Source organism: Rattus norvegicus, chromosome 7, assembly GCF_021556685.1.
Source record: "Rattus norvegicus strain SHRSP/BbbUtx chromosome 7, alternate assembly SHRSP_T2T, whole genome shotgun sequence".
In the NCBI taxonomy this organism is placed as follows: Eukaryota; Metazoa; Chordata; class Mammalia; order Rodentia; family Muridae; genus Rattus; species Rattus norvegicus.
Genome location: NC_141540.1, coordinates 14,958,978 through 14,980,115, shown reverse-complemented (window position 1 = coordinate 14,980,115; position 21,138 = coordinate 14,958,978). Strand labels below are relative to the sequence as shown.

The following is a 21,138-nucleotide window of genomic DNA, read 5'->3' as shown; positions in this document are numbered from 1 at the left end:
AGGAGGGGGAGGAGGAGAAACAGGCAAGATTGAATGAATGATTTGAGGTCAGGACTACAGTGGAGGAAGAGGCTGTCTCCCTCAACAGCTTTCTTACTTTCACCCTTGCCAGGGCCTTCAGAACTCCAGACTGCCACACCCCTCCCTCTATGCTCACTACTCTGTGCTCTATGCTTTATGAAATAAGCCATTTTTTTCCCACGGTAGGAAACGTCTGGGAATTTTGCCTACAATCCGGGCAACTATTGGCTTTAACAAATATGGGGCTGCCACCTGATTCTGAAATCGTCTAGACCAGAGGACGTCATTAAAATGAATGTGTGGGTGAATGCTTGGATGTCGTTGGACTCCTACTTTGTGGATGAGCTCACGGAGGCTGTGTGGTACAAATCTTGCTGGTGGCAGGAGATGGGACAGGAAATAAAAGACCCTGCGCAACCCGTCTGACCTAGGTGTCAATCTTGCTGTCCTAAATGTGGTCTTTGCCTGAGGCCCTACATGATGGTAGGTAAGAACAGACTCCAGGAAATGGTCCTCTGACCTCCACAGACATGCCATGCATGCATGTGTCCTACCCTAATAAACACATTAACTAAATTTAAAAACAACGGTTACTTGTGGTGGCACACGCTTTTAATCCCAGCACTCAGGAGGCGGAGGCAGGGGATCTCTGTGAGACCAGCCTGCTCTGAACAGTGACTTTCAGCCTACCACAGTGTGAGCCAGTCTCAAAATTAAAAAGTATTTTTAAAAAGGAGTCTTTGGAGAGAGAAGACAGGAATGTCCTGCTGTGGAGATCTACCATTTCGAGATGTGAACTCACGGGGGACCCCGTTGTTCCCCTCTTAGTAGCGTCTCAGTGAAACCAAAGTGATGCAGCAAGAAGCCTGCGGTCTCTTTAAGAAACCCGGCAAGGAGAACCGGGCGATGGTCCCGCCTCCTCCAATGGCAAAGTCGCCGAGTAGCAGGTGCACTATCCAATAGTAGCGTTAGGGGGCGGGGCCGGGTGCTGCTTAGGGCTTCAGGTTGCGAAGGGCGTCGTCCGCGGTTGAGCCGGGTTCCTCTTAAAGGGGCCGCGCACCCCCGCCGAGGCCGGGAGGAGCGAAGGTGGATGGAGTTTGGGGGCCTCAGGACGGTGAGAAAATCCTCGAGAGGGTGGAAGGTAGAGCCTAAAGAACTGGGGATGCCGTGGGGCAAGGATTGGCGGAGCCACGTTCCCTGGTAATTTGGGATTCCAGGTGAGCCCCTACTCTCCCTCACCCATCCATATCCTTCCGTATGCGGAAAAACGGATCCTCACTGATCCTCACTGCGGTCATCTGGTCACCTGGAGGGACTTCTGCCAACCTACACCCCCAGTGCCCCACTTTCCAAATGAGGCGGGTCCCCCGATCTCAAATTTCACTTTATGAAGGAAAAAAGTCCCCGAGTGGAAGCTGCCAATGTCCATGTAGATGGTTAAACTTTGGCAATTTCCTTCTCTGTCAGCCTCAGTTTCCCTATCTGCACCATGAAGCAGGCCACGGGCAGACAGTTCTGGGGGGGAAATAAAATGACGAAATCAGGAGTGGCGTGCTCAAGGAGCGTGTCTTCGACTCCTCCTAGCCGGTGGTCTTCTGTCCCATCCTTTGGACCCCGGAGGGCCGGCCCTCGTTATCTCCGGTTTCCTTGCGAGCGTGACTTTGCCCCTTTTTGAGCCTCAGTTTCCATCTCTTAAAAATGGAGGGCCAGCTGGACATGAGACACGGTCCGCACAGGAGACGTGGGCTGCGGGTCTCACCGGGGGTCACCTAAGGCGAACGGAGCCGAAACCCGGGTCCGGGATGAGGCTGACAGTGAACCCGGGAGCCCCAAGCCTTAAACCTAAGCTCCGCCCCCTAAGAATGCGAACAGGGTCTTCCAGACCCTAGCCTTTAGCTATAGCCCTTCCAGCCAATCAGCTACGAAGACGGCTGCGCGCCGGGTTCCCATTGGTCACTTCTGTAGTGAATGTCTTTCCTTGGTGCCTTATGTTTGCGGGGCTCTCTTCACCGGAGATTCCCGCGGCTCAGCCCTTAGGGTTGAAAGATGACGAACAGAGACCGTCAGGCATTTGTCCGGAGGCACACAGCTCACCCTCAGCCTGTTCTTTGTCCTGTCCTCTCCGCTCTGTTTCCGGTTCAGAGTCATCATGGCTTTCTGCACACAGTTGATGCTCCTACTGTGGAAAAATTACACATATCGACGGAGACAACCGGTAACACCCGGAGTATGCAGGTCGGGGAGCGATGGCAGGTGTCATCGTCATCGCGATCCCCCAAAATCTTCTACACATTCTCTCCCCAGATCCAACTAGTAGTGGAGTTACTGTGGCCCCTCTTCCTCTTCTTCATCCTAGTGGCCGTCCGTCACTCACACCCCCCACTGGAGCACCACGAATGTGAGAGCCACTGTGTGTGGTGGGACAGGGAAGCCTCTCCCGCCCTTCCTGGTGCTGGGTCTGAGCGGGGTGTGGCGTGGCGCGAGGCCATATCTTTTAGCTGATAACAGAAGTGAGGGAGACTCTGAGCAGGTGTCTCCCCGCTACAGGCCACTTTCCAAACAAGCCACTACCATCAGCGGGCACGGTGCCCTGGCTGCAGGGCCTTGTCTGCAACGTAAATAACTCCTGCTTCCAACACCCAACGCCTGGAGAGAAGCCTGGCGTCCTGAGCAACTTTAAGGATTCCTTGTGAGTGAATTTGAAAGGGGGGCCTAGCTAGAGAATGGGATTCGGGACTCTTGAGGCCCCGCCTCTCATTCCCTCTCTGTTTCCCAGGATCTCGAGGCTCCTTGCCGATGCTCACACAGTGCTGGGGGGCCACAGCACCCAGGACATGCTGGCTGCCCTGGGGAAACTGATCCCCGTGCTCAGGGCTGTTGGGAGCGGAGGTAGAGACTTGAAATAAGAAACTCTTGTCTTTTGAGGCTGTAATTCTGGCAGGGGGTGGGGGAGGAGGCACTGCAAGCCGATCTTTGCCTACCATTAGCATCCCCTTCCCTCAGCCTGGCCACAGGAGAGTAACCAACCGGCTAAGCAAGGGTCAGTGACTGAGCTCTTGGAGAAGATCCTGCAACGGGTGAGGAGGGGCTGGAGTGAGGAACTCCGGTCTTTGGCCTGGAACTTGCCCCTTTCAACCCTCCCTTTCCTCGTTTGTAAAAGGGGGCGACAGGAGCTCGGTGGGGTGGGGAATGCTCAGGAAGTGGATGCGGGAGGATCATGGGTGGAAGGTCATTCTTGGCAGAGGATTACTGAGCAGTCCACCTAGGTCTTGCCTGCCATCCTTGCTGTCTTCCTCACAGGCATCCCTGGAGACCGTGCTGGGTCAAGCCCAGGATTCCATGAGAAAGTTCTCAGATGCTACCAGAACTGTTGCCCAGGAGGTGAGTGGCCCAAGCCAGCCTCTACCCTGGCCAGGAAGCAGTATGCAGACGGGATAGGACAGGTACTCCTGGCCGAGTCCCTGCCTAGGTCTGTGTGGTAGTGGTCTCTCCCACCGATCTGTGTGCTCCAGACACTAGGTGGGAGAATTTCGAGTTGAGGCTAGCCTGGGCTATAGATATAGAGTAAGACAATATGTTATGCAAACAAACGGGCTGGGGGTATAGCTCAGCGGGTAGAGTGCTTGTAGCTCGCTCAGTTGGTAGAGTTTGCCCAGCTTGCACGAAACCCTGGATTCTGCCCTAACTCCTTATGAACCAGGAGACATGACACACTGCTGTCCCAGCACCCAGAAGGTAGAGCAGGTCCTCCTTGACTACATAGCAAGTAAGGCCAGCCCAACCACGTGAAACCGTGTTCCAAAAACAAAAACCCAAAGTGAAACAAAAAGGTGACCCAGATGGTCTGCAGAAGGTGTCCAGCAGCCCTGGGTGGTTTTTTTGGCAGCTCCTGACGCTACCCAGCCTTGTGGAACTCCGGGCTTTGCTGCGGAGGCCCCGAGGGTCAGCTGGCTCTCTGGAGCTGATTTCGGAGGCCCTCTGCAGTACCAAGGGGCCCAGCAGTCCAGGGGGTCTGTCCCTCAACTGGTACGAAGCCAACCAGATCAACGAATTCATGGGGCCTGAGCTGGCGCCCACCCTGCCTGACAGCAGTCTCAGTAAGTCCTTAGGGCTGTGTTGGGTTCCCCATGGGGCCGGTGGAAATAGACATATGTGTGTTATATGATCCTCCTCCCCTCGTGCCAGGCCCCGCCTGCTCTGAGTTCGTGGGGGCACTGGATGACCACCCTGTGTCTCGGCTGCTCTGGAGACGCCTGAAGCCATTGATCCTCGGGAAAATTCTCTTTGCACCTGACACAAACTTCACTAGGAAACTCATGGCTCAGGTAAGACGTAGGAACCAAAGAGGGGACGGTGATCTCCACAGTACCCTTAGTCAGGTGGTCACTAACAGTGAATTAGACTCAGGTGAGGGCTGGGGGGGGTGTTCAGGAGTAGAACTACTGCCTAGACTCCCTCCGTGGGGAACTGTGGGTGTGCTCAGGGTGGAGACCCAGCCTGGAATCCCTAGGTGGGGGTAGGGGTTGTAGAACAATCCCCCACCCTCTCAAGCCTCCAACCCTCCCACTCCTCTAGTTAGGGTCTTGGGGTTGGGGCGTGTAATTCACAGATAGAGCCCTTGTCCAAAATCAATACACACACACACACACACACACACACACACACACACACACACACTTATTTTTTTCCAGATAGCGTTTCTCTGTGTAGTCCTGTCAGTCTTGCACTGGCTCTGTAGACCAGGCTGGCCTCCAACTCACAGAGATCTGCCTGCCTCAGCCTCCTGACACCTGGCACCCTAATTTTTTTTTTTAAGAAAAAACAACTTAAAGTTATGGCTCTTTCTTTTTTTCTATTTTTTTTTAAGATTTATCTATTTATTATATACGAGTACACTGTAGCTGTCTTCAGACACACCAGAAGAGGGCATCAGATCTCATTACAGATGGTTGTGAGCCACCACATGGTTGCTGGGGTTTGAACTCAGGACCTCTGGAAGAGCAGTCAGTGCTCTTAACCACTGAGCCATCTCTCCAGCCCGGGATGGCTCTTTCTTTAGAGCCTGACTGCACAGACTTATAGTTCCAGCACTCAGAAGGAAGTTGAGGCAGGAGCATGTGGAATTCCAACCTAAGTTATAGGGTGGGACGCTGTCTCAAAATAATACTAGGGCTGGGTGTGTTGGCATTCTGTACCGGCATTTGGGGGCAGAGGCAGGCAGATCTGAGTTCCAGGTTAGCCACGGCTACGCCATGAGGCTCTATGATGGTGAAGAGGTGCAGCGACCTGGCACAGCCAGGGCAGGGCAGATATGTGGACAGGAGCCTGGCTGATCTTGGCTGCCCGCTTGCAGGTGAACCAGACCTTTGAGGAGCTGGCTCTGCTGAGGGACCTACACGAACTCTGGGGAGTACTGGGACCCCAGATCTTCAACTTCATGAATGACAGTACAAACGTGGCCATGCTTCAGGTGGGCCGAGATGGAGGTGGGCCTCTTCTGGGTGGTATGCAGAGCAGCAAGGGTGGGGAGCGGAGACCACCCTCACGGTCACTTTCCTCCTTCCCCAGAAACTGCTGGATGTGGAGGGCACAGGGTGGCAGCAGCAGACACCCAAAGGCCAGAAGCAGTTGGAGGCTATCAGAGACTTTCTGGATCCTAGTAGGGGTCGATACAACTGGCAGGAGGCTCATGCAGACATGGGGCGCCTGGCAGAAATACTGGGCCAAATCTTGGAGGTAAGGGGTCGTCATCATAGAAGGCAGAGAGAGTCTTTCTCTGGCTCTGGAGGACAGAGCAAAGAGACATCTCAAGAGGGGGCCTCCTGGCCATGTATATGGTCTCCTACGGGAACAAGGAACCCAGGGGAAGGAGTCATGGGCTTGGGGGTTCAGTCACACCCCAGAACCTGGGATGCATGTTCCGCTGCTACAGTGTGTGTCCCTGGACAAGCTGGAGGCTGTGCCCTCAGAGGAAGCTCTTGTGTCCCGTGCCCTGGAGCTGCTGGGTGAGCGCCGCCTCTGGGCAGGCATCGTCTTCCTGAGCCCAGAGCACCCTCTGGACTCATCTGAACCGCCATCTCCAACCACCACGGGTCCTGGCCACCTACGAGTCAAGATTCGAATGGATATTGATGATGTCACAAGGACCAATAAGATCAGGGACAAGTGAGGGAGAGAGCTTCAGTGGGGGGTCCTAGGGTGTGGTGGGTGGGGTTGAGACCCTGGCTATTGTAGGTGAGAGATGGAACTACATGGGGGTGGGATAAGGGGGTAGGGGGCCAGCCAAGAGCAGTGAAAGGCCAATCCAGTACAAAGAGAGGCAAGTCAGGTACAACACGGGCTTTCCGAGTGCAGAGATGGGGGAGCTACTAGCTAAGGGCATTTTTTTTTTAAGATTTTATTTATTGATTTTATATATGACAAGTACACTGTAGCTGCCTTCAGACACAGCAGAAGAGGGCATCGGATCTCGTTACAGATGGTTGTGAGCCACCATGTAGTTGCTGGGATTTGAATTCATGACCTCTGGAAGAGCAGTCAGTGCTCCCCCCCCCCCCCGAGCTGGGAACCGAACCCAGGGCCTTGCGCTTGCTAGGCAAGCGCTCTACCACTGAGCCAAATCCCCAGCCCCCACTAAGGGCATTCTTGAGTCTGGAGAAGAGACAGCTGGGGAAAGGCGTGGTGGGTAGGGTCCATGAATTTCTTTACTACCGTGTTGTGGCTTACCGGTGAATCTGGCATCTCTCAGGTTTTGGGACCCAGGTCCGTCAGCAGATCCCCTCATGGACCTTCGGTATGTGTGGGGCGGCTTCGTGTACCTGCAGGACCTGCTGGAGCAGGCAGCTGTGCGCGTGCTGAGTGGCAGGGACTCCAGAGCAGGCCTCTATTTGCAGCAGATGCCACACCCCTGCTACGTGGACGATGTGTGAGAGCATCCTGTCTGGGCTCCGTGGTTTGGAGGGAACCCAAAGGGGGCTCCCCGTATAGAAACAAAGTGGGCTATGCTGGGGTTTGGAACCTTTAGTCTGGATCAGCGCTCTGAGGCTGCTGCTGAGCCTGGAGACCCCCGTGGACATTTGCATGTGTGCACCCTGAGCAGGGGCCCTCCAGCTACATTGCATATTCCACCACCTAGGTTCCTGCGGGTGCTGAGCCGGTCTCTGCCTCTGTTTCTGACTCTGGCCTGGATCTACTCGGTGGCGCTCACTGTGAAGGCCGTGGTGCGCGAGAAAGAGACACGGCTGCGAGAAACCATGCGTGCGATGGGGTTGAGCCGTGCTGTGCTCTGGCTTGGTTGGTTCCTCAGCTGCCTGGGACCCTTCTTGGTCAGCGCTGCATTGTTGGTGTTAGTGCTTAAGGTGAGGGAATCCTTGAAGGCCTCCCAGGTGGAGTGAAGCTTGGGGCACGCATTCCTAACTCCCATCTTGGAATGGGATCCTAAAAGTCTTGTGCTTTTCCCAGCTAGGGAACATCCTTCCTTACAGCCACCCGGTTGTAGTCTTCCTTTTCTTGGCGGCCTTTGCGGTGGCCACCGTCGCTCAGAGTTTTCTGCTCAGTGCCTTCTTCTCCCGGGCCAACCTGGCAGCAGCCTGCGGGGGCCTAGCCTACTTCGCGCTCTACCTGCCCTATGTGCTGTGTGTCGCCTGGCGTGAGCGCCTGCCTCTGGGCGGACTCTTAGCTGTGGTAAGGGACATTCCGATCCGTGTAAGGGGATAGGCACCCCCAAAGGGTAGCCAACTCCTTGATCCATCTTTCTCTCCCCAGAGCCTGCTGTCCCCCGTGGCCTTTGGCTTTGGATGCGAGAGCCTGGCTCTACTGGAGGAGCAGGGGGACGGGGCTCAGTGGCACAATTTGGGCACAGGCCCGGCGGAGGATGTCTTCAGCCTGGCACAGGTGTCTGCCTTCCTGTTGCTTGATGCTGTCATCTACGGCCTTGCCCTCTGGTACCTAGAGGCTGTATGCCCAGGTGGGCCATAGCGGAAGGGTCTGGGGTGGGGAACACACATGCACACTGGAGGCCAAGATGGAGTATGGCTGGGCCCACGGAGAGATGTTTTAGGTTGTGCGTCTGGGATATTGTGCTCCTAGAGGCCTGTCTGGATGAGAAGGCAGGACGCCGAGGCTAGAATGCAGAGCTGGCCTCCTGCTGCTTGGTGTCTGAGAACAGCCTGCTTTAGAATACCGCCCCCAGAGGCAGAGCTTCCGGCTGGAGTCCCTCACTAGCCTGGCACACAACAGATCATATTTTAGGGTGTGTCACCGGGATATTGGGTTCCTGGAAGTCATTTCCTAGCGGATGCTGTCTCTGAGGAGCAGAGATTGAGGGAGAAGGCTGGGCTTCTTGGTCACTCTTCCTGGATGCGCTGACTCCCAGTGTGTAACCAGAAGTCCTCACATCTCACGGGTATTACACGTAACCGAGAGTCACTTTCCACCAGGCCAGTATGGAATCCCTGAACCATGGAATTTCCCCTTTCGGAGGAGCTACTGGTGTGGCCCTGGACCTCCCAAGAGTTCTGTCTTGGCCCCTGCCCCACAAGATCCCAAGGGTGAGTTCCCATGACTCTCAGTAATCCTTGATGAGAAACAGGTCCAGCAAGGCAACTCAATCCCCTGGGCACTCCAGATCCCCAAGCTCCGGGCCGCATCCCCTCAGGATCTCTCCCAAAGGCTTCCGAATGCTAGGCAAGCATTCCACCACCACGGCCTTCTCCGCCTCTATCCGCCTTCTCCGCCTTCTCCGCCTCTATCCGCCTTCTCCGCCTCTATCCGCTTTCTCCGCCTCTATCCGCCTTCTCCGCCTCTATCCGCCTTCTCCGCCTCTATACGCTTTCTCCGCCTCTATCCGCCTTCTCCGCCTCTATCCGCTTTCTCCGCCTCTATCCGCCTTCTCCGCCTTCTCCGCCTCTATCCGCCTTCTCCGCCTCTATCCGCCTCTATCCGCCTTCTCCGCCTCTATCCGCCTTCTCCGCCTTCTCCGCCTTCTCCGCCTCTATCCGCCTTCTCCGCCTTCTCCGCCTCTATCCGCCTTCTCCACCTTCTCCGCAACTATCCGCCTTCTCCGCTTTCTCCGCCTTCTCCATCTTCTCTACCTTCTCCGCCTCTATCCGCCTCCTCTGCTTTCTCCGCCTCCTCCACCTTCTCCGCCTCCTCTGCCCTCTCCGCACCCACCCATCTGCCTCTCCCGATGGGTCCTAGGCAGGAGCTCTCTCCCTAAGCCACGCCCCCGGTTCCCCCCCTGGAGGGATTGTAGACTGAGGCTCTACCACTGAGCCGCACCCCAACCCTATACCTTTTATTTGGAGACCGGGTCTTGCGAAAGTTGCCCAGGTTGAACCTCCCTCGGTCTGCAGAGTAGCTGAGCTGACAGTTCTAACCATCGTGGGCATCTCCCTTAACTCTTAGAGGATCTTAATTCTGACCGACACGGGTCCACAGCCAACGCTGCCCTCCCTCCACAGTTCTGGTGGAAGAGCCACCACCTGGTCTGGTTCCTGGTGTCTCCATTCGAGGCCTGAAGAAGCATTTTCGTGGCTCTCCACAGCCAGCCCTGCGAGGGCTCAACCTTGACTTCTATGAAGGCCACATCACTGCCTTTTTGGGTCACAACGGGGCTGGCAAGACAACCACACTGTGAGCTGCCAGCCACTATGCTGTCGTTCCCAGGCCTCAGTTTCCCCATCTATTCCCTAAGCACTGGGGTTGGAGGATTCCCAGGTGCACTGTGGAAGCAGGAACAGGGTCTAGTTTAGACACGCAGTAGGTTGAAGATACAGAGTCCTTGGGAGACCATTTCCCTCCCCTGTAAATGGAGAACACACAGCATACAGCCTGAGCATACAGCAGGTGCCCTGAGAGTGTAGGTGGCCGTTCTATCCATGAAGGGCCACTTCTCAGATCCCTGAACCCACAGGTCCATCTTGAGTGGTCTCTTCCCACCCAGTAGTGGCTCGGCCTCCATCCTGGGCCATGACGTGCAAACCAACATGGCAGCCATCCGGCCCCACCTGGGCATCTGCCCACAGTACAATGTGCTGTTTGACATGTGAGTTCTGGTGGGCTTGGATGGAGGCGGTGAGGGGGCTGGCATCCTCTGAAACACATACTCCAAGGGATTCTCTGTCCCTCAACCCTGGCTACAGGCTGACGGTGGAAGAACACGTTTGGTTCTATGGCCGTTTGAAAGGCGTGAGTGCAGCCGCCATAGACTCCGAGCAGGAACATTTGATTCGGGATGTGGGGCTCATCCCTAAGCGGGACACACAGACGCGTCACCTCTCTGGTGAGCTGGCCTCAAAGGCTCCCTCCATGGTAGGGAGTGGGGTGTAGGACAGCAGGGGCTGACCAGGGCACTGGTGTACAATCAGGTGGGGAAGGGAGGGTGCTCTGCACATAGCTGGGAAGGTCACATTAACAGTCGCTGCCTCCGGTTGCTGTAAATATTATTTGGGGGTTTCTATCCCACCTTAGATCATTTTGTTCCCAAACAAAAGACACAGAATCTTTAAATTTATAACAAGCCTTACAGCACTAGAGCTGGGCAGGTATCAGCTCTCTACGCCATTTTGTCTACTTCCTGTCAGTAACCCTGAGATATCACTGGCCACCTTCCATCTGGACCACTCGTTCTCCAACAGTCCACACTCCACTTCCTCCTCCCTCCCTCCTTCCTTCCTACCCTCCTCTCTCCTCCCCCCCTTTACCTCTGACCCCAAGCCAGGAACAGAAGTCCCACCTCCCTTTCTTCTGCTCAACTACAGCGGTAGGCATCTTTATTAACTAATCACAGATAACTTGGTGGGGGGGGGCAAGGTTTATACAAAAGAAGCTGGCATATGTGAGGCTCTGCTCATCTTGGGGCAACCAGATCTCGGGATGCAGAATTTAGCATTTGATACAAGCAGCATCAGACCAACCTACTACTCCTTCCAACCAGGAGGAATGCAGCGAAAACTTTCTGTGGCTATTGCCTTTGTGGGTGGCTCTCGTGTGGTTATCATGGACGAGCCCACTGCTGGTGTGGACCCCGCTTCCCGCCGTGGCATTTGGGAATTGCTACTCAAGTACAGAGAAGGTAAGAGTTGGAAGAGGTGATGGGATGACCTGAGGTTCCCTTGGTTTCTGCAGAAAAGGTTTCTAACTATGAGAAGCTTTCTATGGGGTTGGGGATTTAGCTCAGTGGTAGAGCGCTTGCCTAGCAAGTGCAAGACCCTGGGTTTGGTCCCCAGCTCCGGAAAAAAAAAAGAGAGAGAGAGAGAGAGAGAAGCTTTCTAACTCTGCTGGGATGGGGTTTTGAGAGGCGCGCAGGAGTTTGCTGCATTGGGCTAGGCGATTCCTGGGAGAGACACTGCTGCCTGGGTCTTTACCTGGTGAGCCAGGTGACTCACATGGGTTGGGTCCCTACGTCCAGGTCGGACACTGATCCTCTCCACTCACCACCTGGATGAGGCAGAGCTCCTGGGAGACCGTGTGGCCATGGTGGCAAGTGGCTCTTTGTGCTGCTGTGGGTCCCCACTTTTCTTGCGCCGACACTTGGGCTGCGGTTACTACCTGACGCTGGTGAAGAGTTCTCAGTCCCTTGTCACCCATGACTTGAAGGTGAGAGCTAGAGCTAGTCCCTGAGCCCTGTCCCCAGCTCTGTCCTGCTGAGATAGACCACTGTCTTTCTTTGAAGGGAGACACTGAGGACCCCAGACGGGAAAAGAAGTCAGGCAGCGAGGGGAAGACGGCAGGTGAGCCCCCGGGCCGGGAGACCCCTCCGAGAAGGGTGGGGGTAGCAGCCGTTTAACTCACAGCAACACAACTCAGGAACTCAGGTTTTACCTCTGGGCCTCTGTACCCTGGCCCAGAACGTCTTACCCCTGACCTCTGCCCACAGACACAGTGCTCACACGAGACGGCCCTCACAGGAGCAGCCAGGTCCCAGCTCCTGATGCAGTCCCTGTCACCCCAAGCGCAGCCCTGATCCTAGAGCTAGTGCAGCGTCACGTGCCCGGAGCGCAGCTGGTAGAGGAACTGCCCCATGAGCTGGTGCTTGCACTGCCCTATGCGGGTGCCCTGGATGGCAGCTTTGCCACAGTCTTCCAAGAGCTGGACCAGCAGCTGGAGCGCCTGGGGCTCACTGGCTACGGGATCTCAGACACCAACCTGGAGGAGGTGTGGGCCCCGCTGGGGTTTTGAAGGAGGAGTAGGAGTCTGTTTACGGATGGCAAGAGGGAACTCCAGAGAGGAAGGATGGCTCTTAGGGAAGGGGGACGGCTGGGAAATCTCTTGAGGAGGTCTGGGGGGACCGTGGTATATGAGGGTCCTTCCTGTGAGTCTCCTGCTGTGTCTCTTCAGATCTTCCTGAAGGTGGTGGAGGAAGCACACGCACACGGAGAAGGTGCGTCTTAGCTCTGTGGCCCTTCGACCCAGCCCTGGTCCAGAGTCAAACCAGGCCTCAGACTCCTTTCCCATCCTTGACTGGGAATGGCCTCCATTTTCCCCAGAGGTTCTGGCTTCTGTTTCCCTGGAAGTCAGACCTGTCCTTAGCCTTGAAGCCTGTTGGTTCCACAGGTGGTGACCCCAGACAGCAGCAGCACCTTCTCACAGCCACTCCGCAGCCCCACACAGGGCCAGAGGCATCGGTTCTGGAGAATGGGGAGCTGGGTGAGTCTCTCCCCTGCTCACATCCCTCTAGGCCCCCAGGGTGCCAGAGCTCACCCACCCATCCCCCACAGCTAAGCTGGTGCTGGACCCCCAAGCCCCAAAAGGCTCTGCACCCACCACTGCCCAAGTGCAAGGCTGGACACTCACCTGCCAACAGCTCCGGGCTTTGCTCCACAAGCGTTTTCTGCTCGCTCGCCGCAGCCGCCGGGGCCTGTTTGCACAGGTGACAATGCCCCACACTGAGGAGGATGGGTGACTGTCCTAGGGTGTCTGCCCATGCTGGCTGTCATCAGTGACATCATTCCACAGTAACCCATTTCCCGCTGTTTGTAGAGGGTGCTGGGGAGCCATGGAAGGTGGTAGAGCAGGCGGGGGCGGGGCAGCGTGTATGGAGGTGGATGCTGACAAAGTTGTCCCACAGATCGTGCTGCCCGCCCTCTTTGTGGGCCTGGCCCTGTTTTTCACCCTCATCGTGCCTCCCTTTGGCCAGTACCCACCCCTGCAGCTCAGCCCTGCTATGTATGGCCCTCAGGTCTCCTTCTTCAGGTGGGTGCTGGGCACAGTGAGCAGCGGGTGACCTTGGGCGGTTGATGGGATGGCCACAGTCATGGTGCTGATCTGTCACTCTGCAGTGAGGATGCCCCTGCCGACCCCAACCGGATGAAGCTGCTGGAGGCTCTGCTAGGGGAGGCCGGGCTGCAGGACCCGAGCGTGCAGGGCAAAGGTTCCAGGTGAGGCCCATCCCGCTGACTCTCCTTGGCTGTTTAACCCCTCAGCATTGCCCCAGTCTCCTCTTGGGCTCTCTCTGCCCTCTTTTTCCCCCCGGAGCTCTGCCTTGTGACTCCCATGGTCTGCCTCAGTTTCCCTCCATGGCCCCGTGCCTCTGTGCCCCTTGGGTGAGCATGGCCCCCTTGTCTCATCGGACTGTGGAGTCTGTGTCTCCTGTGCCACTTTTCTAGCACCCACCGCCCTTCTCAACTCCACAGGGGATCTGAGTGTACACATTCCCTGGCTTGCTACTTCACGGTCCCAGAGGTCCCTCCAGATGTGGCCAGCATTCTGGCTAGCGGCAACTGGACTCCAGACTCTCCATCTCCAGCCTGCCAGTGCAGCCAGCCTGGAGCCCGCCGCTTGCTGCCAGATTGCCCTGCTGGAGCTGGGGGTCCACCACCACCCCAGGCTATGGCTGGCTTTGGGGAGGTGGTCCAGAATCTCACTGGCCGAAATGTGTCTGACTTTCTGGTGAAGACATACCCCAGCCTGGTGCGCCGGGGGTGAGCACCCAGGCTCTCTGTGCCCAGCATCGGGGAGGCTGGGCAGGTTCCCATGCCCTCTTACCCCTCACATTTGACTGTATTACTCTGTACCCTGTGTGTCTCTCCCGCAGCCTGAAGACCAAGAAGTGGGTGGATGAGGTCAGGTGAGCAGGGACCTGGTCTGGGAAACCCCGTCTCTTCCTTTCCACACCCTCTACTTGCCTGCCCACTCCCATCTCCACCCCAAACCATTTCCCAGATACGGGGGCTTCTCCCTGGGAGGCCGAGATCCAGACCTGCCCTCAGGGCGTGAGGTGGTCCGCACAGTGGCAGAGATGCGGGCACTGCTGAGCCCTCAACCTGGCAATACACTAGATCGTATCCTGAACAACCTCACTCAGTGGGCCCTTGGTCTTGACGCCCGGAACAGCCTCAAGGTGTGAGCTGGGGCTGGCAAGTGGGAGGGGCCAAGAAGATCCAAGGTCACATGCATCTCTGGACCTTCTGGCCCTTCCTCTGCTCAGATCTGGTTCAACAACAAGGGCTGGCATGCCATGGTGGCCTTTGTGAACCGAGCCAACAATGGACTCCTACGTGCCTTCCTACCATCTGGTTCAGTCCGCCATGCCCACAGCATCACTACACTCAACCATCCTTTGAACTTGACCAAGGAGCAGCTGTCTGAAGCTACGCTGTAAGTGCATCATTTACTTTCAGTGGTCATGTTGCTCAGGAGTGGTGGATTGGAGCCTTTCTTGTGCCCAGGGCTAGTGACAAAATGTCATACCAACGTTGCAAAGGCCAGTCTGCCTGGTAGCACAAACCTTTAAATGCCAGCACACAAGAGGCAGAGGCAGGCAGATCTCTGTGTGTTGAGGCCAACCTAGTTTATATACATAGACAGTTCTAGGCTACATATAGACACCCCGTCTCAAGGAAAGAGTAACCTTGTCTACAGAGTGAGGTCCAGGACAGCCAGGACACACAGAAAAACCCTGTCTCAAAAATTCAAAAAGAAGAACTGGAGAGATGGCTCAGAGGCTAAGAGGACAGTCTGCTCTTCCAGAGGTCCTGAGTTCAATTCCCAGCAACCACATGGTGGCTCACAACCATCTGTAATGAGATCTGGTGCCCTCTTCTGGCTTGCAGGCATACATGCAGGTAGAATGCTGTAAACATAAATAAATCTTTTAAAAAAACAAAACAAACGAAACGAAAAGAGGAAAGACAGAGACAGAGACAGAGGCAGACAGACAGAGGGACTGAGACACAGAGACTTTCAGGCTGAGAAACATCCAGATACCCTGGAACTTGTCCCACTTTTACCAAAAAACCCAGACCTCATATGCCTATACTCCCAAATTGCTTTGCCCTCTCTCCAATGGGGGGTTCAGTCCCAGAGACCTCAACATCATGACCCATTCTGCTCTGAGCCACCCCGATGACCTCTCATTCACAGGATAGCCTCCTCTGTGGATGTTCTTGTCTCTATCTGTGTGGTCTTCGCCATGTCATTTGTCCCAGCCAGCTTTACCCTAGTCCTCATAGAAGAACGCATCACCAGAGCCAAGCATCTGCAGCTGGTCAGTGGCCTGCCCCAAACCCTCTACTGGCTTGGCAACTTCCTCTGGGACATGGTACGTGTGGCTAACTACGTGGTAGAGATGAATGGGCACCTGGCAACAAGAGAGGGAGGGGGAGGCACAGCCCCTGGCCCTATGAACTACTGAGGTGACTTCTGTCTTGGACACAGTGTAACTACTTGGTGGCAGTGTGCATAGTGGTGCTCATCTTCCTGGCCTTTCAGCAGAAAGCCTATGTAGCTCCAGAGAACCTGCCTGCTCTCTTACTCTTGTTACTGCTGTATGGGTGAGACCCCCCTGTCCCTTGGGGTCTACTCCTCTGAGGTGTGGGAAAAAAAGGGAACTGTAGTATCTGAAGAAAGACTCTGAGGTCCAAGAGGACCTCAAAATTGATAGAATTCAGGGGTTGGAGAGATGGCTCAGTGGCTAAAAGCTCTTTTAGAAGACCTAGGTTCAGTTTACAGCACCTACATGGCAGCTCTGTTACCTTCTGTAACTTCAGTTTCAGGGGAACTGATGCTCTCTCCTGACCTCCACAATCACCAGGCACATACATGATTTGTGTACACAGAAGCAGCAAAACATTTATTCAGATAAATACAAATAAATAAACCTTAAAAAATTTAAAAGGCTATGGTAGCTCATACCCTTGATTCCAGCACTTGGGAAGCAGAGGCAAGTTTATCACTGTGAGTTCAAGCACAAATTGAACTACACCATGAGAACAAGAGGGGAGGGGGAGAATTATGAGCTGAGCCAATGTGGCCTTAAAAGTTCATCACATTCCAGCACATAACACAAATCTGCTGTGTGGCTGCCCTTGGGGACATCCAATATGTAAAGTCACTAGTAGCACCTGTCACCCTTTCCTCCCAGCTGGTCTATTACGCCACTCATGTACCCAGCCTCCTTCTTCTTCTCCGTGCCCAGCACGGCCTATGTGGTGCTCACCTGCATCAACCTCTTCATCGGCATCAACAGCAGCATGGCCACTTTCGTGCTGGAACTGCTTTCAGATCAGGTGGTACCTCTGCACAAAACCAAGGCCTGGGGATGGGGCTGAGTTATTGGGCACCATTGGGTTTAGCCACTGATTTCCTAGGTTCTACCTACCCTGAACAGAACCTTCAAGAAGTGAGCCGGATCCTGAAGCAAGTGTTTCTTATCTTCCCCCACTTCTGCCTTGGCCGAGGGCTCATTGACATGGTGCGGAACCAGGCCATGGCAGATGCCTTTGAGCGCTTAGGTGAGAATGTCTGTCAGGTAGGAACTGTGAATAGCATAACTGAAAGTGCCACCTCCAAATTCAGTTATATGGGATGGAGGGAGATACATTGCCTTTAAGTGAACAATTTTAGGTGGCACAAAAATTGTGTCAAATGTAACTAAAGGGTCATATCATGAAAGGTCTATACTATACATAAAGGAGCATGTGAAATCTTATAATCTAAGTCAGTTCCACCCTACCAGTACAAGTCATCTTAGTCACTTTTTTGAGTCTAGGGTGATCTGGACAGGGGGCAAGACCCAGTCCTTTCTGTTCCCACAGGAGACAAGCAATTCCAGTCGCCCCTACGCTGGGACATCATTGGCAAGAACCTCCTGGCCATGGTGGCCCAGGGTCCCCTGTTCCTCCTAATCACACTCCTGCTCCAACATCGCAACCGCCTCCTGCCACAGTCAGTGGGGACCAGGTGAGGGCAGCAGGGGCCAGAGTCCTTCCCTGGGTCCACTCACCTGTCTATCCTCAGACCAAAATCAAGACTGCCGCCGCCCCTGGGGGAGGAGGATGAGGATGTGGTTCGAGAGCGTGAGCGGGTGACCAAGGGAGCCACCCAGGGGGATGTGCTGGTCCTCAGGGACTTGACCAAGGTAGGCACATGGTAAGGCAAGTGAATGGGGGGTGGTGGCATGGGTACTCTATCCTTTCTAAAAGAACCCCTACCCCTGCAGGTGTACCGTGGGCAGAGGAGCCCAGCAGTGGATCACCTGTGCTTGGGGATCCCCCCTGGGGAGGTAAGTCCAGAGCAGAGCACCCAGTTCTGAGTCCTGCGAGGTGGCAAGTTCCCTGCAGATATTGACTACTTCCTATCTGCCCACCCCTGTTGAGCCGCTTGGCACGATGACACTGGGTTTTATGTGCTGTGTAGGTTGTGAGCCACCATGTGGTTGCTGGGAATTGAACTCAGGACCTCTGGAAGAGTAGTCGGGTGCTCTTAACCACTGAGCCATCTCTCCAGCCCCTATGTGCTGTGTAGGTGCTGTGTAGTCATATCTTTCATCAAACATCTCCTGTCACCTAATTTTGGGACTCATTTATTTTTGTGGGACAAAGAATAGAACCCTGAGTCTCAGAGGTGCCTACCCAAAGCTATGTAGCTAGTCCACACCACCAGCCCCTCACTGGGGCACTCTAGGCCATCACTCTATCACTAAACTATGTCCCTGCTCTGAGTTTCTTATTGTGCTACCAGCCCTTACTAGGCACCTACTGTGTGCTCACTTTTTTTTTTTTTAGCACAAACTGTGATCACCGAAGGGGTGTTGAATATCACTTTGGTGGGATCATCTCTTATCATGCACTGACAGCATTCGTTGAGCCCTTAGTCTATACATGCCTGTATCAAGCCTTTCTTAGTTAAAATTCCTTAGGCCCCCAACACATATGCAAACTCTTTTGCTGGCTCTGATTCATTGGCTGTCTACGACAGATCAGAACACATCTGTGAACACGGTAAGCCTACTGAGGCAGGGTCATCTTTGGCTAAGTAGGGAGTTCAAAGCCAGCCTGAGTTACATGAGACCCTGTCTCCAAAAACCACGAATAACTAAAACAAAGATGATATCCTGGGTGTCCCAAGCCATTCTCTGCTAGACTAGATGGTTCTGCCTCTCGCAGACTCTAGTGCACTGACCCCGTATGCCCCCATACTCCCTCACCTATCCATCTGGTTACACCAGGGGGTGTGGATTGAAGCCCTAGACTAGGGCTAGGAAGGATGTGTGGGTTCCTTACAGTGTTTCGGGCTGCTGGGTGTCAATGGGGCAGGGAAGACATCCACCTTCCGCATGGTGACGGGGGACACGCTGCCCAGCAGTGGTGAAGCAGTGCTGGCAGGCCACAAGTAAGATTCTCTTTGTACCCTGACCTATCCCATTTGTCCCTTGAGTGAACATGGTCCTTCACCAGCCTAGTCCCTGGGACCTGCACCCCTCTGTGCATGGCCCACATGCCCTAAGACTCCTGTGCTTTCCGCAGACACTCATGCAAACCTGCGTGGGTGGCCTGTAAGCTCTTTAACTTCCTGCCCCCACCACAGTGTGGCCCAGGAGCCGTCTGCTGCGCACCGCAGCATGGGCTACTGTCCCCAGTCTGATGCCATCTTCGATCTGCTGACCGGCCGGGAACATCTAGAACTGTTTGCGCGCCTGCGCGGGGTGCCCGAGGCCCAAGTTGCCCAGGTAAACGCGCCCTGTCCAGGTGCTAACCAGGGCCTGGCCCTTCTCGGTGGCCCCGCCCACGCTCACCTGGCCCGCTCCGCAGACAGCGCTCTCTGGCCTGGTGCGCCTGGGCCTTCCTAGCTACGCAGACCGACCCGCGGGTACCTACAGCGGAGGCAACAAACGGAAGCTGGCGACAGCTCTGGCTCTGGTTGGTGATCCAGCAGTGGTCTTTCTGGTGCGTGAAGGCGGGATCTGAGTGGGTTGTGGGTGGGAACAGAGTGACTGGGGCCGAGCCTTAATGAACTGGGGTCTGAGCTCGTGGAGGCCTTAGGGGAGATGCCTGTGCAAAACCTGGCCTCATTTGGGCTTCACCTAAGCAGAGTCTGATTGAAGTGTGCTCTAGCTTAGACAGGACGGAGCCCTAGTGGGCAGGCTTTGAGGCTGTCACTGCGGTCCCATCTGGCTCAGAGACCGTATCTCCTTTGCAGGACGAGCCCACCACAGGCATGGACCCAAGTGCGCGGCGATTTCTTTGGAACAACTTGCTGTCCGTGGTGCGTGAGGGCCGCTCCGTAGTGCTCACGTCGCACAGGTGAGCCCCAGGGCCACACTCTGGCCACCTCTCAGGATGAGGTGATCCTGAACCCGGTGAGGTCCCTAGAGTGGGACAAAAAGCATGGTTCCCGGGCAGACAGGCTGGGCCCAGCCGCGCTCACACTGTCATCCGCAGCATGGAAGAGTGTGAAGCGCTCTGCACGCGCCTGGCCATCATGGTGAACGGGCGGTTCCGCTGTCTGGGAAGCGCTCAGCATCTCAAAAGCAGGTGAGCTGGGCAGGATGGACTGACATGAAGCGCGCTGTGGGCGTGGTTAGGGCTAGAGGCTAGGGGCAGGGCCGTTTGATGCCTCTTAGGGGCGGAGCCAGCTTGGGAAGGTGGAAGTGTTCCGAGGAGCTTTTTGGATGGAGTCTGGAGGAGGTGAGGAGTGTCGGTCCTTGGGCACAGGTGTGCCAGGTCTTCTGAGTGGGCGTGGTCTCTCAGACTCGTGGTCGAGGCTCTCAAGCAGGGCCGTGTGAGAAGGAATTGGCTTGGGTCTAGGAGTACAAGATAGGTTAGGGACAGGTCTGGTGGATATAGGGAGCAGCGAGGTTTCTAGAAGCAATGGGGGCCATGGCCTGCATCCCTGGTCCTGTCCCCTCCAGATTCGGGGCTGGCCACACACTGACTCTCAGGGTCCCACCGGACCAGCCGGAACCGGCGATAGCCTTCATTGTGACCACATTCCCTGATGCTGAGCTTCGGGAGGTGCATGGCAGCCGTCTGCGCTTTCAGCTGCCGCCTGGGGGCGGATGCACGCTGGCACGAGTGTTCAGGGAGCTGGCTGCGCAAGGCAAGGCCCACGGTGTGGAGGACTTCTCTGTGAGCCAGACCACTTTGGAGGAGGTGACTTCGGGCACCATCCAAGGGCTTGAAGGGAAGAGCTGAGGGGCCTCATGATCCTGGGCTGACATCTTCCCCACCCCCATGCCTTTCTGTCCCCTCCATGTCTCTGCCCTGCCAGGTGTTCCTATATTTCTCCAAAGACCAGGGGGAAGAGGAGGAAGGCAGTGGACAGGAGACTGAAACGAGGGAAGTTTCCACACCTGGCCTGCAGCATCCCAAACGGGTCAGCCGATTCCTGGAAGACCCCAGCTCTGTGGAGACCGTGATCTGAGCGTGCCTGCCTTGGGACTGAGTGGCATAACTCAGAGGGTCGCCCTGGGCTGTGGAGGAAATAAAGAGAAACATGAACGAGAGCATGGCTGTGTGTTTGCTTTAGGAGCCCTAGCTCTGTACAGACTCACACACTATCACATGCACAGTACATGCATGTGTCTGTGGTCACAGAGGTGGCAGCTGCTGTGACAGCCAAGCCGTGCCTTCGACATGGACACTCCCAGGTTTCTAGTCACATGTATCTTGACCTGCAGGTACCTATGCGGGTCTGACACCCAAGGGCGGGACTTGTGAGTGTTTCTGACTGTGAAGTGGACATGAGGTCAGGCTTCTGGAATGTTCCAGACTGTGTAGAGGACCCTGGTACTTTCCTGGTCCAACCAGAAGCCCACCCCAGAGCCAGCCAGTCCTCGAACCGACACAACCTCTCAAACCCACTCCCCAGCCAGCCAACTATGAGTGGGAGGCGCGG

The 21,138-nt window shown here is 55.5% G+C and overlaps 1 protein-coding gene and 1 long non-coding RNA gene across 5 annotated transcripts; one reads left to right on the top strand and one right to left on the bottom strand.

Annotated features, from left to right (window-relative positions):
* Positions 1-1,015: 1,015 nt before the first annotated feature.
* Positions 1,016-20,746, top strand: Abca7 (ATP binding cassette subfamily A member 7). Of its 4 annotated transcripts, none has more exons than XM_087556223.1 (47): positions 1,016-1,135; positions 2,164-2,236; positions 2,326-2,419; positions 2,569-2,710; positions 2,798-2,910; positions 3,025-3,098; positions 3,322-3,402; positions 3,908-4,118; positions 4,207-4,346; positions 5,375-5,491; positions 5,590-5,757; positions 5,954-6,186; positions 6,770-6,946; positions 7,157-7,379; positions 7,483-7,704; positions 7,786-7,987; positions 8,460-8,570; positions 9,483-9,654; positions 9,935-10,066; positions 10,164-10,303; positions 10,958-11,095; positions 11,432-11,619; positions 11,696-11,753; positions 11,900-12,177; positions 12,361-12,403; positions 12,577-12,669; positions 12,741-12,892; positions 13,091-13,215; positions 13,302-13,400; positions 13,656-13,943; positions 14,057-14,089; positions 14,185-14,362; positions 14,450-14,619; positions 15,385-15,562; positions 15,679-15,794; positions 16,385-16,529; positions 16,631-16,754; positions 17,058-17,187; positions 17,260-17,380; positions 17,462-17,524; positions 18,527-18,633; positions 18,829-18,970; positions 19,053-19,187; positions 19,441-19,544; positions 19,683-19,775; positions 20,153-20,393; positions 20,512-20,746. In XM_087556223.1, the coding sequence occupies exons 2-47, from the start codon at positions 2,171-2,173 to the stop codon at positions 20,662-20,664; spliced, it is 6,513 nt and encodes a 2,170-aa protein (XP_087412349.1). In that variant the 5' UTR covers positions 1,016-1,135; positions 2,164-2,170; the 3' UTR covers positions 20,665-20,746.
* On the bottom strand, positions 4,859-8,951 carry LOC148004452 (uncharacterized). The gene is made up of 2 exons (XR_015625077.1): positions 6,748-8,951; positions 4,859-6,124 (listed from the first exon to the last, which is right to left on the bottom strand). It is a non-coding gene; the product is annotated as an uncharacterized LOC148004452 (long non-coding RNA).
* Positions 20,747-21,138: the final 392 nt, after the last annotated feature.

What these genes read in the sequence shown, in the direction of transcription:
- Abca7 (XM_087556223.1), top strand. Translation starts at nt 2,171, where the DNA reads ATGGCTTTCTGCACACAGTTGATGCTCCTACTGTGGAAAAATTACACA. An exon ending in CTAGGAAACTCATGGCTCAG is followed by an intron (nt 4,347 to 5,374) that starts GTAAGACGTAGG and finishes GCCCGCTTGCAG; the next exon opens with GTGAACCAGACCTTTGAGGA. An exon ending in CAGCGAGGGGAAGACGGCAG is followed by an intron (nt 11,754 to 11,899) that starts GTGAGCCCCCGG and finishes CTCTGCCCACAG; the next exon opens with ACACAGTGCTCACACGAGAC.